We start from the raw sequence: 18,250 nt of genomic DNA on the forward strand, positions 1-18,250 counted from the left end.
GTGGCGCAGTGGTTAAGAATCTGCCTGCCAACGCAGGGAACACGGGTTCGAGCCCTGGTCTGCGAAGATCCCACATGCCGTGGAGCAAATAAACCCGTGCACCACAACTACTGAGCCTGCGCTCTAGAGCCCGCAAGCCACAACTACTGAGCCTCTGTGCCACAACTACTGAAGCCCGCACACCTAGAGCCCGTGCTCCACAACAAGAGTCACCGCAATGAGAAGCCCGCGCACCGCAACGAAGAGTAGCCCCCGCTCGCGGCAACTAGAGAAAGCCCACGCGCAGCAACGAAGACCCAACGCAGCCAAAAATAAATAAATAAATTTAAAATGAAAAAAATAAAATAAAAGAGAAAAGAAAATCAGAGGAAGCATCAACTCCAGAAGCAAGATCATAAACTTAGTTTTACATATGCTGAGTTTGAAACAATAGCAAAAATACCCAAGTGGAAATATCCAAAAAGCAGCTGGGAATACAGGACTCTGGAAAGAGGTCAAGAGTAGATGTACCAATTTGGGATTTTGGAGACATCTAAAAATATCATCCTCATTTAATAATTGAAAACACTTTCCTTCCTTCATAGCTGCATTAACCAGTAGTGAGCCAGCCTTAAACTTAGCAGCTGCCTCAGCGTGACACATGAGCTCCGCTGTAATCTACAGAACACGGTGCTGGCGCTCACTTAAATTCTCGTATCACAGGAGCTAAATGGAAGCTACTCGTAGAGCAAATTTAAAGGGAAATTATTTGATTTGAAGACAATTATTATAAAATGTATACATAATAGATTTTTTTCCCCTATAACAATAAAAAGTGACTAATGCGGTGACTTGGTACCTAAACATCTGCTGTGCAAAGAAAAGTGACTGCTCATCATCAGGGTTGCAAACTTCACCGCACCTGTACATCCGCTTACATTTATTTACGGCTTTTACATCCATTCTCACACACGATCTTTATTACAACTTGGTGGAACTGTCAAATCAGACAATACACAGAAAAATATCAGGAATGTATAATACTTAAAAAGGGCCTTTATGCGCGGGCACTGTCACAAACATGCATTCTGTCGTTCAATACTAACAACCCTCTTGTCCCTATTTTACAGATAAGGAACTCAAGAAAGGTTACCTTGCCCAAGGACACATAGCTGATAAGTGCAGAGTCTTAGCTCTAAACCTTGTAGCTCAACAGATTCAAAAATAACAATGGTCTGCCAGGATCAACAGGCTGGAAGGTGGAAAACATACAGCTTAGGGGCTATTTTCATTTTATTATGACGAACCCACAAATCTAAGTGATGAAAATGTAAGTTTCAAAAAGATCTCAATGCAAGGAAAAGGGAAGGAATCCAGCAAGTCAAAGAATGTTTCAAGAATATGACAACATATATATGGAATTTAAGGGAAAAAAAATGTCATGACGAACCTAGGGGTAAGGCAGGAATAAAGACGCAGACCTCCTAGAGAACGGACTTGAGGTTATGGGGAGGGGGAAGGGTGAGCTGTGACGGGGCGCGAGAGAGTCATGGACATATACACACTAACAAACGTAGTAAGGTAGATAGCTAGTGGGAAGCAGCCGCATGGCACAGGGATATTGGCTTTGCGACAGCCTGGAGGGGTGGGATAGGGAGGGTGGGAGGGAGGGAGACGCAAGAGGGAAGAGATATGGGGACATATGTATATGTATAACTGCTTCACTTTGTTATAAAGCAGAAGCTAACACACCATTGTAAAGTAATTATACCCCAATAAAGATGTTAAAAAAAAAAAAAAAGAATATGACAAAAACAGATTATTCCACCCCAAAAGAATGCAGAACTGCATACTGAGTATTGTAAAGTAGGTCACTTTTAAGAACAAGTCTTCAAGAACTAAATATGCTTAAAAGAAGACTTCAAAAATGTCTATCATTTTGCCAACAGTACAAGACTATCATTTGTTAGAAAACAGTTTGGACTTGTATCACATTTTTAAAACAAATGACCTGAAACCACATATTAGAAAATGAACAGGCAAAATCAAAGATAAGAGGTTTCACCCCGCCCCTCACCTCCAGAGCACAAGAAGGTAAGAAATTAATGCTTCAAGAGACGGAAACTCCCAGAATTGCAAAGGATAAGAGACAAGTTTTCCTTGTGCATCAGGACTTAAGCAAGAACCTACCCTACTCATGTTGTTGTAAATCCTGACTAGAGCTAAGCTTTGAAATTAACAATCACCTGAAATGCTTGGGCACAGGCAGAGGGCACAGAAACAGTCTTGCCCAAGGCACTTTTCTATAAAGCTGAGTTAGTACTAGTTGCATCCATGCACCAGCAAATGACACAGATTTCCTTAAAACAGTGAATGGTCAGGGTGTAAGGGGAATGCAATTCAGAAATATCAGCACTCAACCATGGGAACACTGCCTTATTTTCCAAATCTAAAAATTATGTCTAAGGCAATTACTAAGACAGAATTTGTGAGTTTCAAGAACTCCAAGTAAAAGTAAGCCCTACACCTGGAACTCTAAATTAACCAAAAGACACAAAAATGGTCAGTTAACATTTTTTTAAAAAATCATAGTACCGGTAATCAAAGAAAGTTACAATGAGACTTTGCCTATCAAAATGGCAAGTAATTTTTAAACCCACAGTAGACAAGGATGTATTAAAATGAGTACCTCACAGAAATCCAAAAGAGGGGAGGGCTTCCCTGGTGGCGCAGTGGTTGAGCATCTGCTTGCCAATGCAGGGGATACGGGTTCGAGCCCTGGTCTGGGAGGATCCCACATGCCGCGGAGCAGCTGGGCCCGTGAGCCACAACTACTGAGCCTGCGTGTCTGGAGCCTGTGCTCTGCAACAAGAGAGGCTGCGACAGTGAGAGGCCCGCACACCGCGATGAAGAGTGGCCCCCGCTTGCCACAACTACAGAAAGCCCACGCACAGAAACGAAGACCCAACACCGCCATAAATAAATAAATAAAGCAAAACTGTCAACAAGTAAAAATAAACACTAGTATAAAAAAAAAAGGGATATATATATATACTATAGCTGATTCACTTTGCTGTAGAGTAGAAACTAACACGTTGTAAAGCAACTATACTCCAATAAAAATTAATTTAAAAAAAAAAGAGTACCTCCTACACGACCAGAGGGCAAGGACCATAATTATTCCCCATAATACAAACTGTAGCATCTTAGTGCCTGATACATGGCGAGCACGAAATAAATATTTGATGAATGAAAATGTTATTATTTTTTTTAAATTTTAGTCATCAGTCTTGTCCTAAAGGGACTCGATTTCAAATTTCCCCTCAACTCCCAGATTCTGTACTAGTAATCCTAATTTACTCCGAGTACCTGCTTTGAAAAACCTGACAGTTTTCCCCTAGGCTACTCTTTACTTCTGCAATAGTATCCCTCTCAAAACCAAACCTTTTCCAGTTAACCTACATTCACTACCAGCAGGAGGCAGCATGACAGAGTGGGGAAAACGGGCTTTGGATTTAAAAGCTGTGTCTTCCCTGACCCGGGACCGTGAGTGCAGGAACTGCCTGTCCTGAGTTCGGGCTCCCCAGCCTGCACAGGTGTGCAGCCATGGTCGCCCCTGACTTCAAGTTCCTCCACCTCTGGGCCCACCACACCGCAGACGCTACAGGGTGCCACGTCTGTCCCTCGGGGCCTGGGCACCAGCTACTCCCCAGCCCCTCACCCTCCTCCCACGGTCGGCCCTTCCCATCGGGAGCTCAGTCAGTGGTCATCTCCCAGATACACCTTCCCTGACCCCACGCAGTCATCCTGTTTCAATGACTACTATCCCATAATATTTAGGTTAGCCTGTTTCTACCCCCTCCCACTACAATGCAGCCTCGAGGAGAGCGGGATACTTTTGAGACACAGGGACCTCTCCTGAGCTCCAGGTCCTCACAACCCTTCACAAACCCCAAACCAGAGCCTGGTTTCTCAGAAACATGGAAAGGGCGGGGGGGGTCCGAGCGAGCTCTGTGGGGCTGGACTGAGATGGGAAGTGTCAGTGTGGACACATGGTGGTTGGCATGTATCTGTGACAGAGAGAGTCACATCTGCACGTGCGTGTTTCCTAGCTCTGTCTGCTAAATCCCAGCGGCAATAAGCCTCGCACCTATATCTCAGTTTCTAATACGCCTCCCATTAAAACGAACCAGGACTCCTCCAGAAATGGCTGTTTCCTCCCGGGCTGGAGCAGGAAAACTGCAAGATCAGCTAAGAACGTGTGTGTGTGTGTGTGCGTGTGCAAAAGCTAACAAATGATGGGACCATGTCAAAAGTTCACAGGATTCAGAAGGAGATCCCACTGACCAAACCTGAGACAATCTGAACATCAAAATAAATAATGACAATAAAAGATTAGACCCCACTGAATAAAACAAGAATGTCCACCCTGATGGAAACAAATAAATGAATAAGTATGTGAAAGAAAAAGAAGGGAAAACTCTTCTTTGTAGTGGAATACCAACTAAAAATGGGATAAAATAAATGGGATAACAACTGATTCAAGCAAGAATCATTCTGGATGCTAAATTGGTGGGTTTGATGAACAGGGTATTTCAAATTATCTCCCCACGAATTGCTTCTTAATTAAAGATGGAAAATAATAACTTTATAGCGGAGAGAAGTGGCAGATACCGCCTGAAGCGAGTGATCAAAGTCTGTACCACCAACTGAACGTACATCGCGTGCCCCTGACACAACCCACACTGAAAACACAGCACCTCTTCTGTGGTCGTCCCGCCAGGTTTGTATAACTTGAATCCATCAAGAAGACACGTTAGATCCAAATGAGGGACGTTCTATAAAATAACTGGCCTACTGTTTTCATAAGATAAAAATACATTTTAATAAAGGGAGCAAATCAACACTGCAGGCTCAGACATTTCAGGGGTACTGAGAACCTGGATTTCCTACTTCCTGACCCCCCCCTCCCCAGCATCTCGGTGCATGAGGGAGGATGTCAAGCGGTCTGATCCTGGGAGCAACAGAGGGTAAGGAGACTGCGCTCTGTCTAGATACTTCTCCTCTGCGGCTGCCTGGCTGCCCAGCGGTTCATCTCTGGTGCCTCCCGGGCATCCCTGCCCAAGCCCCCTGAGGAACGCAGGGATGCGGCCAGGCAGGGGGCAACGAAGCACACCTGCTGCTGGAGAGACAGGTGACGGAGGTGGCAGGGATGAGGGGGTGCGAGGGTGGGTCAGCTGGAGGCGAGCAGGGAGGGAAGGAGGGAGAGTAGAGAGTAGGTGGTCAAAGGACAAGAAGGAAGAAAGTCAAAGAAGACGGGGTGGCACCAGGGGACAGGAGCGGGGCGGGGGTCGGGAAACGTCTCCGGTTACTGGGTCTCCATCACTTCTTGTCTGGGGCAGGGGTCTGTGTACTGTTCCTTCAGACTATCTAGGTTTTCTTGTTGGGACACTGCCCGCAGCCACACCAGAATCTCATCGTCGTCCCAGTCATGGAGCCCAGGGGCGGAATGAGGGCCCAGCGTTCCAGAGAGGGCAGAGGACCACGAGGCAGGAGGTGGCCCAGGTGGAGCCTGCAGGGAACTGCCTGCTTGTGCCAGGGGCACCGGGCAAAGACAGTGCCCAGGGCAGGGGCCTGCCACCCAGCTCAGCAGGCAGCTGGGGCGCTGAGGCTTCACCATGTCCGTATCATGGAAGACAGAGACAGACTGAGACGCCGTTCCAGGTTAAGGAGCCGACGGAGACAAGTCTACTAAATGTGATGCCCGATCCTGGACTGCATCTTGGAATGGGGGAAAAAAGCAGCAACACAGGACATTAAAACAATGGCAAATCTGAATAGGGGATGTGGATTAGATAATACGGGGTCGGAGTTAAATTTCCTTATTTTTATAATTTTACTGAGATTACCTGAGACTCATTGTTCATCTCTCATCAGGAGAGAGCCTGAAGTATTTAGGGGTAGAGGGTACAACGTCTCTAATTCTTTCCCAGACAGCTCAGAAAACATTGCGCGCGCGCGCGTGTGTGTGTGTGTGTGTGTGTGTGTGTGTGTGTGTGTGTATACAGACACACACGGATTTGTGTGGGGGAAGGGGAAGGGAGAAAATGGGACAAAAGGTGAACAACTGGTAACCCTGGGGAAAGGGTATGCAGGAATTCCTTGTACTATTCTTACGCATTTGAAATTACGCTGAAGAGAGTCATGAAACCTCAGAGTGCCCCAAATCAATCTTCTCCCCAAGCGTAATCATTCCCGGGGTTCCCTGCGTCACAAAAGTACAGCGGCATCTAGGCGTCGTCCCTCAAGCCCCAGACCAGATCCATCACCAAACCCCGCCCACCCCTCCCCTCCTCGCAATCTCAACTCCCACCTCCTGGTCCTGGCTCTCGGAACTTTGCATCTGCACTACTGCATTACTCCTCAACTTGTCTTTGCAATGCTCACACCTGTCCCCACTCCAAACCATTCTCTACTGGAGCCAGAATCTGCTTACTTCCTGTAGGCAAACTTGAGCGGGTCACACACCCTGCCAGACCTCAGGGTTTTCGATGACCTCTGCTTCTTTAAGGACTCAAAGCCTTCCTCTGACCTACAAGAAAGACATGGCCCTGCCCCTGGCGGCCCATTCAGTTCCTGGAACCACGCACGCTCCCTCCCCCCACAAAGCCTTTGCACATTCTCGTCACCACTGTTCACATGCTCTTCCTCCCTGTTCTTTCCTCCCTTCCAGATTCTCGGGGGCCAGTGATCCATTCAGTTTGGTCCAATAAAGGGAAAGAACAGAACAGTTATCCTGCCTTTCCTGTACCTCAGAAAATGCACTTTTACTTCCGAGGCTATCCAATTCTGTTATAAAAGATGCTTAAGTTTGTAAAATATATGTGAAACCTCTTAACATATTTGAAGTATAGATAAGTACTAGTAAGCAAAAAGTTGTTAATCACGGACAGAACTCAAAGAATTTACCAAATAAAGGTTAAGTGGTTAGCAGCATATGTATGTTAAACATAGTAAGGAATGGAAAAACCAGAAGATACCTAATATTCATGAGGTCCCAACGTGCTAACTATTCATGATACACCAGGCAATAAATATTCATGATATATTAAATAAACATGAGGCTAAACAAACAATAGGCAATGAACACTAAATATACATGCACACTTAAAATTCATGAGTGCTTAACTGGGCCACCCATCAGTGACACACATTCTGGCCTGCGTGTGCTCTGCCCAAGGCGCACGGGACCCAAGCCTATTCATCAGGCTTCCCGACAAGCCACAGCTGCGGCAGGCATGCATGTCCTCTGCGTCTCTGACGGAGCAAGTGTGCGGCCTTGTGTCACTGTGGGCCTCCTTGTTCAAACCTCAGCGCTGGTTGCTGCAACCGTACCATCTGTGGGCAAGGCTGATGGAGCACAAAGAACGAGGTGTGGTGTGCTGCAGGATTCGGGGAGGGTGTGTTAATCCACCCCACCTTTCTTTGCCCTCGCTTCTCACTGTAAACCGATTTAACAATCCCTGTGATTGAAGCTCTCTGAGTTTGTCTGTGAATATTCCTGCTCCGTGACCTCCAGGGTGGCTGCCCGGCAGTTCGCTGTGGAAACTTCTCCCCCAGGGCACGCAGACATTTAATACAGGGAAGAGAATTCCCACTAACAAACAAAGAAGCCATGACACAAAGAGAAATAACGAGACATTAAGTGCCTCCTGGTGGAAGTACACAAACCTATGGAGTATGCAAAAAGAAAAAAAAATCAAACTTGAATCTGTACAATTCTCTACATTTAGCTGTCAATGTATAAGAAATACAGGGGACAAAAAGAAACCTGTTAAACAATCTCATGGCGATCCAGGCCGTGGGAAACGACAGGACAGATACTGTGGTTTCTCCAGTAAGTAAACTGTAAGGAAAACAAAATCAGATGGGGGGAGCTGACATATTTAAAAAACTTAGACATACCAAATTGCAAAGGCTGGCCCCTATTCAGATACTGACTGGAACAAATGAACTGTAAAACAGAAAAATGAAAACAAAAAGATGACCGGTGACGTGGAGCGGTGTGATGCTGGCAGCACCACGGCAAAGTTTAAAAGGGAGCGCCTGGGGACTTCCCCCGCGGTCCAGTGGTTAAGACTTCACCTTCCGAGGCACGGGGTGCAGTTCGATTCCTGGCTGGGGAGCTAGGATCCCACATGCCTCCGGGCCAAAACAAAAACCAAAACATCAAACTGAAGCAACACCGTAACAAACTCAATAAAGACCTTAAAAATGGTCCACATCAAAAAATCTTAAACAATAAATAAATGAAAAAATATAAAAAGGGAGCCCCTGGCTGCCGGAGACACTAGTATGTTTACAGATGCAATGACACGATGTCGGGGACTTGCTTTAAATAGCCGGCGGCTGGGTCGGGGGTGAGCCGCCGGCCGCAGAGGTCAGACGCGGGGTACAGGGAGCTCGCTGTCATCGTAGCTGTTTGGGATGTGCCATCGTCACATGGCTTTGTCTGCTTGAAGAGGAAGGAGGAGGCGGGAGAAGGGCAGAGAAGTTTCTCTGAGGAGCCCTGGGTGCCGTGGGAAAGGACGTGAGAGAGGGCGGGGCGCGGGAGGAGGGCTTCCCACCCACCCCCCCCACACCGCTGCCGTCCGCCGACCCAGGTGCGCTTTCCGTGGCGCAGCGAACATGCCTCGGCCGCCCCGCCCGCTTCGCTCCCCCGCTTCCCCTCCACACCTTCTGCCGAGCTGCGAAATCCCGAGGTGCCTCCGGCCGCGCCTTCACCCCCAGGCTGGGCCTCCTGTGCCGCTTCCTCGCTTCCCCTCTGGTCACTCTCTGCGGCTCTCCTGTCTTGGGGGCCTCCCCACACTCTCCCACGGGGTGACTGGCACCTACCCACCCTGTGTGTCTCCATCACCACCTCGCCTCTCATCCCCGAGATCTTCTGAGCCCCACCTGAGCGGGACTCTTCAAGGGCCCAACGCACGCCCCACCGTCTCGGCGCTGCTCTGTCCCGCCCTCTTTCCTTCGCACACACAACCTGGCCCTCTCCCACTGTTCTGTTGCCCAGTAAGGAAAATCAGTCTTCACACGCCCCACAATATCATCTTTCCTTCGCCGTGTCCAACCAACCACCAGGTCTTACCTTTGACGCGCATCCACCTCCTTCCGTATCCATCCACCTTCAAGCCGCTGCCACCTCTCACCTGGACGGTAACAACTTCCTAACTGTTCCCCCTTCACAACCCTTCGTCTCCCTCCAATGCATTTCCTGCTCTGTATCCAAGAGATCTTTTTCCTTGTTGTGGCCAAATACACGTGACATTAAAATCACCATGTCAGCCATTTGTAAGTGCACTCCCAGAGATCTTTTGAGAAACAGTCTTCCAACAACATTACCAAGTTTAAAACACAAACTGAGTGGCTCAGGGTCCAGGAGGGAAGGAGATTTTCCACTAGACCTAGCCTTTTACACCTCTGGACTTTTGAATCAGTGCCTGTCTCACCTCTTCAAAAACTATTAAGTGTCAAAAGTAAAATTTCAAGAACTTATAATCAAGACCTCTAAAGTCTATGTTAAAAAAAAATGGAGGTAGCTAAAAAAGAAAAAAGGTTATTTCTGCTGTTTCAAAATCTGTTACAATACAAAATTCTACAAAACGCGTAAATTAGAGAAAAATTTACAAGCCAGCACCCTCGTCATATGAATGTCATAAAACAAAAAGAATGGAAAACAAGAAGACAGTTGTGAAAGAGAATCTTGAAAGTAGCAGTAAAATGCCAGCAGACAAAAATGAAACCATCTACTTTGAAACGTTCCTTTGCTGAGGACAAATGTCTTTTAAAGTATTTCAAACATTTCAAATATTTTTTATTCCAAGAGCCTAAAGTACTTAAAATTTCCTTGTAACTCCCATTTAGAGACAAAATGGTTTGAAGGAGAGGGCTGGGAGTGGGAGCGGGGTTAGATTCAAAATAACTTTTCAAGATCATACACACATGTTCCCAGGAACCTATATTTGTTAAATATGGAGTAAGGAGACGAACACTTTTTCAGTGAACTGAAATTCTATTTCTTTATCTCAAAAAACCATTTTCAGGTGCTTCATAAACACGACTAGGCCTAACACTCAGGGTGCGACCGTGACGGTTACAGAGGGACTTCGGTTTTCTCTCTAGTGCTGGAGTCCCAGCCTCTGTTTTATTTTTCCCAGTTCATAGTTGAAAAAGTTTATTTTTTTTTAATCTTTGAATTGTATTTTATTTATTTTTGTATACAGCAGGTTCTTATCAGTCATCGGTTTTATACACATCAGTGTATACATGTCAATCCCAATCACCCAATTGATCCCACCACCTGCCCCCCTCCACTTTCCCCCCTTGGTGTCCATACGTTTGCTCTCTACATCTGTGTCTCAACTTCTGCCCTGCAAACCGGTTCATCTGAACCATTTTTCTAGGTTCCACATACATGCGTTAATATATGGTATTTGTTTTTCTCTTTCTGACTCACTTCACTCTGTATGACAGTCTCTAGATCCATCCACGTCTCTACAAATGACCCAATTTCGTTCCTGAAAAAAGTATTTTGAATAAAAAGAATTCTTTGAAATTATTAAAGAAATACAATCCCATTCCACAATGGGAAACAGAATATCCAAAAGTAGCCTAAGTGTGAGATGGATCAATTCATGTTTCAATGTATATGCTTTTTCTTCTAAAGAAGGCAAAACAAATGCTTATTATCATGACTATTTGGCAAGCAGGGGAACTGAGACAAAGACTTTAGGAAAAAGGCCCCCAAAAAGGGAGCAGGTGGTAGAAGGAGAGCTGAAAAGACACTACAGTGTTGGGGTGTCGCCCTTTAACCCAGAATGTTACATTGATGCAGAATCCGTGTTTAAAAAGAAAAGGAGAGACCCTGCAAGGCACAGGAAGGAAAGTGCTAAACATGATCAGTGAATACAATTATTATCTCGGCAGAAGCACCACGCTGTGGGTACTAACAAATGTGTAATATTAATTTAAAGATCATTATTTGTAATTTACCAATAGAAAAGGTCCATGAACTAGAACCTAAAAAACTAGATCCACTGGGGTGGGGGGTGGGGACGACCCTGAAATGACAGACCGATGCTAAATATGTTTCCTATTTCTGTACTAACTAATCAAATACAAACAGGTTTGCTGAAGAAAAATTAAATATACTTTTAAATTCCACAAAAAACAAAAATTTAAGACTTACTTTTGAACGGTTTTCACGCTTTCTTTGCGCCTTCACTTCCAGTATTATACTACAGAACTGTAATGAACTCTAGGCACAGAGGTATAACACAGAGGTCAAAATACAAACTTTAGTATCATAAAGGTTTTGACTCTAATTTTTGTTCCACCATCTACAAGCTGGATGATCAAGGGCAAGTTATTTAACCCCTCTAAACCCATTTCCTCTTTTATAAAAAGGGCAAACTGTCATAATTCCTAAATTCTTATTTTCCATTTGAATATCTGTGAAATCAGGACATGTTGTAACAAATTTGTACTTCAATGTCCAAAAAACCTTTTTAAATTGAAGGTGTATCTCACAGTCTTCATAGCAGTGATTCTTAAGCTGGGGTCGTATTGGCCCCGGGAGACACTGGCGATGTCTGGAGACATTGCTGGGTGTTACAACTGGGGAAGAAGCAGGAGTGGGGAATACCACTGCCACCTAGTGGGTAGAGGCCAGGATGCTGGTAAAACCCTACAGTGCGTAGGACGGCCCCTCAACAAGGAAGGAGCCAGCCAGAAGTTCCGCGGTGGGAAACCCTGCCTTACAGTGGCAGACGAAGAAATAAAATAGTATCTACTTAATAGGGTCGTTCTCAGAATTAAAATAAGGCACATAAAATGTTCAAAACTGTACTTAACACAAAGTATGTGCTCAATAAATCATAGTAGCTTTTCCAAAAATCCAACGTGCTTAGGATAATTTATTTATCTACTAAACAAATACCAAATTCCCTAACGTGGTCCTTCAAACAATCCCAATTTACCTTTCAAGCTGCATCTCCCACTACTCATCACACAAACCTCCTCCAATCCTACTGGGCTATGTTGTTGCACTAACGGTACTCGGGTTCGGAGCTCTGTGCCGGCACACAGACCACGTGCTCCACCCGCCACCCGTATTTGCCACTCAGGCATGGTTTAAATACCTGTAGCCTTTGACACTGTTAATAAGACCACCCGCCTGGAAACGTTCTCCTTCCAGGGCCTCAGTATCTTTACACTTTCTTAATTCTCTTCCTAACTCTCTGCTCTCATTCCACCTTCTTTTCCTCAGCCTCCTCCCAAAACTATTCTAAGTGTTCACCACCCTGGATTCTGTCTCAAAGCTTTTCTGTCGCTCTATGGTGTCATCTCCTTCTGATTTCAATCACACTTTATACGCAGAAGATTCCCAAATTGCTATTGTGTTGCCTCACCTGGTCAATCATACTCCCTACCCACATTTACAGCTACCTACCTTACTAGATTTCTCAGATAAGGTATCTGGCCAACACATCAAGCTTAAGGTTCCCCAGAACAAAGCCGACTTGCCATTTAACTTGCTGCTCGCCATCTCTGCCAGCGGCACTGGACTCACCCTTCCCAGTCACCAGATCTCAAAAGCTCAAGTAACCTCATTCTCCTCGCCACCTCAGGGGGCCTCATCCTCCCCCCTGCACCCCGAATTCAGTCATTTAGAAACACTAGGGATTATACCTTTGCAATGTTTTTTCTATCTTCTGCCTCTTTTCCATTAATTTGACTTCTCCCCAAACAGCACATGGTAAAGTGGGAGGCCTGAAATCAGGTTCAGAGCACAGCACCATAAGCTGGGTGGCTTTGCGTGAGTCCCTAACCCTCTGGGCCTCACTCCCTCATCAGTAACACTGGAGTGATGGACAGTTTCCACCTCTCAAGGCCGTCATGAGGATTAAAATGAGATGATACATGGAGAGTGACCGACACACAGTAAGTACTCAATAAATATTAGCAGCATTTCCGCGCGGCTGCTTCAAGCTCTCACCATCTCTTGCCCAGGCTCCTACAAGAACTTCCCAAACAGGCCTCTCTGCAATCAGTCTCTCTTAACCAGAGTGCTGTCCGCTGACAGCACATCCTTCACACGTGCATGAGAGTCAGGTGTGAGACGGGATTTCGAGAAAACGTGTTGGGATATATAAAGAAATGAAATAAGGGGTATTTAAAATAGCAGATGATTTTATATTCTCCTATATGTTTTGTAGTTTGTATCAAACTACACTGTATGAAAGGGAGAATGATAGTTGATAAAGTTGAAATGATAAAGTGACACTAGGAATTGGGCCTTAAGCTCCATGTTTCGAACTCCAAATGCTGGGAATTCCCTGGCAGTCCAGGGGTTAGGACTCAGTGCTCTCATTGCCATGGCCTGGGTTCAATCCCTGACTGGGGAACTGAGATCCTGCAAGCCTCACAGAGTTGCCTCCAAATGCAAGAATTTAGTAAGGAAGAAGGTCATAAAAGGGTTTGCACCCACCATTTCCCTCAAAGCACTTAGAGCAAACTCAGTAATATCACTGCTAGATGGGTTAAGCTGTTCAAATACAGTAGACACAGCACAGTTCAACTTGCCCCTCTTCCGCAATTGCTTAAAGTATCTATTTGGTTTACAGATTAAAATTCACCTAAACAAACTTATTCTTCATTTGATCAAAACCGTACCTGCATTCTTCCACAAAATAAACTATGAAGATTTGAGTTATGTGGAATATTTTTAGTGTAAAGAAAAAGAATATGATTCCAAGCTCTGATAGAAGACTTCAAATTAAGTAAATACTCCATTTGCTTTCTAGGTACTACAATGCTAGCGCTTTATTTACTTTTTATAGTTCAGTAACTTCATTCTGTGCCCAAAATTGATTTCTAGCTATCATTTTAAATGAATTTTCCAACATAGGGTTTAAAATTGACTTTTTTTTACTATGTCAAAAGTTAGAAACTTTCTCACAGAAAAAGACTAAATTGGTGACTGAGGACCGGATATGTCATCATTAAAGAAGCGATTTTAGTAAATCATAACTTAAATTTGGGCTAATGTTTTGAATGATTAGCTGAACACCACCAGCAATACCTCTGAAATATGTTGTCTACTATCATCTGCCATATAACAGTGTCTGCAGCAAATGCACAAAATTTACATCAAAAGAAATGAAACATGACATTTTTTCAACTCACTCCATATAAATTTATACTTTCAAATACTGTTGATTAAAGAATAAACAAAATGCACAAAGATAACATTCTTAATAATATAATTTCTCGTTACTAAGTGACTCTTAAGGTCTTCTGAGCTTGATTTTCATTCCATTTTGAATATGACTTTCATCCACTCTAACTGTTGCCAAGACAACTGCAAGTACCAACAACGTTCATCTAAGCCATCTGAGAGTGTGTTAAGATCTGCCCATCCTTTAAAGAAAATAAATCAATAAGACTTCTAACGCGTGCTGTATGCCCATTCTGCACACTGGCAGATGAGGGGCTTACTCTGCAGAGTAGGGTAAACAGCGCAGACTTAAGAGTCAGAAAGACCTGCACTGGCCCGCAGGATCCACTGCTCGCCAGATGTTTAACCTTGAGCAAATTCATCTGAGCTTCTTCCCTCACCTGCAAAATGAGGACAATATCTTTCTAGAGGGATGCTGTGGGAATAAACGAAGCAATGTGTTTGAGGTATCGGGCATACAAGAGGCATGCCTGCCCTCACCAACGCCATACCCTTTAGGCAGACAATCAAATCAAAGCTCACGTCTGCCCGTACTAAAACTGTGACCGTGGGGAAGTTGTTTAACCTCTCTCTGCACTGGCGTCCTCTCTTTTTTAAATGGGGAGTACGCTACCTACATCACAGAGCTGCTGTAAGTCCCGAACATACAACATAATGCAAAGCATCTAGCGCAGTGCCCAGGCACAACACACATTCCACTGACACTCTGTTTCTTCCTCTTCTCTTCTTCGCCAAGTGTGTTCAACACTTGTTTCTCAAGTGGTCCAGGATCTAGTAAACTTGCCTGACAGGCATCCAGAGAGTAGGCCGTTTTCTGGTTAGGAACCCTTGTGAATCCAGGGCAACGCTGTGACATCTGTACTACAAGTTTCCTCTCAGTTTCAGAAGGAAAGAAAATATTTTTGCTATTCCCTCTGCCTTCCATTTGGAATACACTGCTTTTCCACAGAGGTCACTATATCAATTTTACTCTTTCTATCTTTTCTAAATACTTAAATAGGGACTTCCCTGGCAGTCCACTGGTTAAGACTTCGCCTTCCAATGCAGGGGGTGCGGGTTCGATCCCTGGTCGGGGAGCTGAGATCCCACATGCCTCCCAGCCAAAAAACCAAAAACATAAAACAGAAGCAATATTGTAACAAATTCAATAAAGACTTTAAAAAATGGTCCACATCAAAACAAAATCTTTAAAAAAAAAACCCCCAAACTTAAATAGCTTTCATTTCTCTTCTAAATGGATATTAGCTTCAGTATGCTGCTTAAGTTAAAACCAAAATACATCAATTATTTTCACCACCGATATCAGTGGTGCTAGAAAACAAAAATATACTAACACTTTGTGTTTCCTCCGAGGTGTTACTCTACACATTTAGTTCCAAAGAAATCTTTAAAATCTAAATTATTTCAAAATAAATTTTTTATTATATTTACTCCTGATGCTAGTTTTAAAACCTTTAACATCCCTGGTGGCGCAGTGGTTAAGAATCCGCCTGCCAATGCAGGGGACACGGGTTTGAGCCCTGGTCCAGGAAGATCCCACATGCTGCGGAGCAACTAAGCCCACGTGCCACAACTACTGAGCCCACATGCCACAACTACTGAGCCCACTTGCCACAACTACTGAAGCCCGTGCACCTAGAGCCCATGCTCCGCAACAAAGAGAAGCCACCGCAATGAGAAGCCCACGCACCGCAACGAAGAGTAGCCCCTGCTCGCCGCAACTAGAGAAAACCCCGCACGCAGCAACGAAGACCCAACGCAGCCAAAAATAAATAAATAAAACCTTTAACATCTTTCTACTTCAATATCAAAGCATGATAATTCAAATAAAACAGAAGCTGTCATAAGCACAAAATCACTGTAACGTGAAGTTTCCCTCAAAACTAATTCAAATAGTTTTCTAAACACTGAGATTCATTTGCTAGTTAACTAAATATGCAGCCCTGATAGTCACCTATGTATGTATCCAGCTGTGTATGTTTAAACAGTAAGAATGAATTAAAACATTTACCCACAAATTTTCACGGCCCTGAAGTTGGAAATAAGCCATCCTCTTCCCCTCAAAAAAAACAAAACAAAAAAACCCCTGTATTTAACATCCGGAGAAAAGTCTGTAAATACTAAGAAACTTCTCAATAAATATTTTACACATCCAATCTTTATGAACTAGGCCACAGAAATCTTACAAAATAACTCAAAGTTATCAGATTAAATTACCTTCCAGGAGCATCTCCACATGAGAAGGTAATGCTTCCAGAGCTCCACAACATGGGCTCCTAAAGCAACAGCTAAGGAATTACAACAGGAGGCCCTTTTCCTGTCATTTTGCAAAGACTGGGTAAAGGTGGGAGTGTCTGACGCCTACTGTCCTATACAATTTGTGTCAACAGCACATGCCCTCAAAAAACTCTTCTGTTAAAAAAAAAAAAAATCCCACAGTAGGGAGTTGTTGTTTTTCTTAATTTATGAAGCCAAAATGTTTGGGAAAAGGAATGTGTCTGAACACGAAGTAAAAATAGGACGTGACACTCAGCAAGCTAAATATTAAATAGCTGGTTTAATAGAGGCTGAAACGTGTACGGGAGGACACGGGCTTCAAAAATGACGACAAAAATTAATATTGCGCTCCGACAGAGGCCACGGTACAGTCCACGGATCCTGAATCGCAGCCATGGTTACAAATGTCAAAATCAATGTAGTCTGTGTGCCATCCACCTCCTTCCAATAATAACGAAACCAACTCAGATTTCTCGGTGGTGTAATCACAACTATGACTGTGGGGGAAATGAATGCAGCACAATGAGGAAAATACCACAAATTAAAACCACCCCATGTAAAAACATGACAAAATTGGTCACTGGGAGGGGGAAAAAAAAAAACCACCCACTTTTGCTATCCAATAAAAGAAATCTGGCTGCATCCCACCTGCCCAAATTAAGGGCTTCTGATTGAAGAGCAAACCTGCGTTATCCCCCCTCCTTTCTTCTCCCATCGCGTCTCCGAGCCTGTGCGCGGAGACACGCGCGAAGGGGACCAGAGGATGGGAAACAAAACGGGGACGCGCGCAGCCTGCGGGGACGGAGGGATGGAGGGATGGGGGGCGGGCACCACGTACCTGTCCCGAAGGCCTTGGCCACCAGCCAGGCCAGATTGCAGGCGATTTTGGCCCTGGAGAAGTCATAGTGGTCGAAGGGCTTGATGGCTGGAACAATGAACGTCCTCCTCCCGTCCCGGGGGTCCGCAGCATCCCCCATCTTCACGCGCTCGGGGCGCCGGCCCGCCCTTCACATGGTGCTGCCGGCCGCGGGGTAGGCGCTGGGGGGTGGGGGTCGGGGTCTGGGTCCGGGCCGGGATCCGGGCCGCTCAGAGCATCGGCCCCGCGCGCCCGGCCCGGGATGAGGCGGCGCCGCGTCCGGCCGTCCCGCGAGCCTCCCGCGAGCGCGCGTGCGGGCGCCTCCCCTTTGTCTCGGCGCGGCCGGGCCCGGGCGCGGCGGGGGCGTCCTCAGCGGTCACGTCGCGGGGGCCGTCCCGCCATCGCGCCGCCCGCAGCGCCGCCCTCCGCTCGCGGCCCTGCCCTCGGGGCGCCCGCCGGCCGGAGCGCGGGGCCGCTGGGACTCGCCGGAGACGCGGCCGGGGGACTCGAGCGGCCCCCACCCGGCGCAGCCGGAGCCGCCGCGGAGAACGTCAAAGTCCCTGCGGCGCGGGCGCCGACAGCCGTCCCTGCTGGCGCCCGCTCCCCGCCGCCGCCGCCGCGCTGCCGCCCCGCGCCCTCCGCCTTGCGGACGCCGTCAGCCCGGAGCTCGGGCCCCGCCCGGCCAGCCCTGCCCCGCGCTTCCCCTGCGGCCGCCCGCGCTGTAGCCGCCTCCGCCGCCGCAGCTGCGGTTTTCCAGCTGCCGCACTGGACCGAGCGGCGGCGCGGGTCTGCGCATGCGTCCTCGCGCGGCCCGCCCCGCCCGCCGCCCCGCGGGGGTCCAG

At 46.2% G+C, this 18,250-nt stretch overlaps 1 protein-coding gene across 1 annotated transcript in view; it reads right to left on the reverse strand.

Moving 5' to 3' along the window:
- The window catches only part of CAMSAP2 (calmodulin regulated spectrin associated protein family member 2), a 98,153-nt gene extending 80,167 nt beyond the window's left edge, over positions 1 to 17,986 (reverse strand). The window contains exon 1 of the mRNA XM_082832695.1: positions 17,391 to 17,986. Within this exon, the coding sequence (XP_082688821.1) occupies positions 17,391 to 17,529 (139 nt within the window). The 5' untranslated portion in view covers positions 17,530 to 17,986. The remainder of the gene's footprint in view (positions 1 to 17,390) is intronic.
- Positions 17,987 to 18,250: the final 264 nt, after the last annotated feature.

Source organism: Leucopleurus acutus (genome assembly GCF_964270905.1).
Source record: "Leucopleurus acutus genome assembly, chromosome: 2".
NCBI classification, from domain to species: Eukaryota; Metazoa; Chordata; class Mammalia; order Artiodactyla; family Delphinidae; genus Leucopleurus; species Leucopleurus acutus.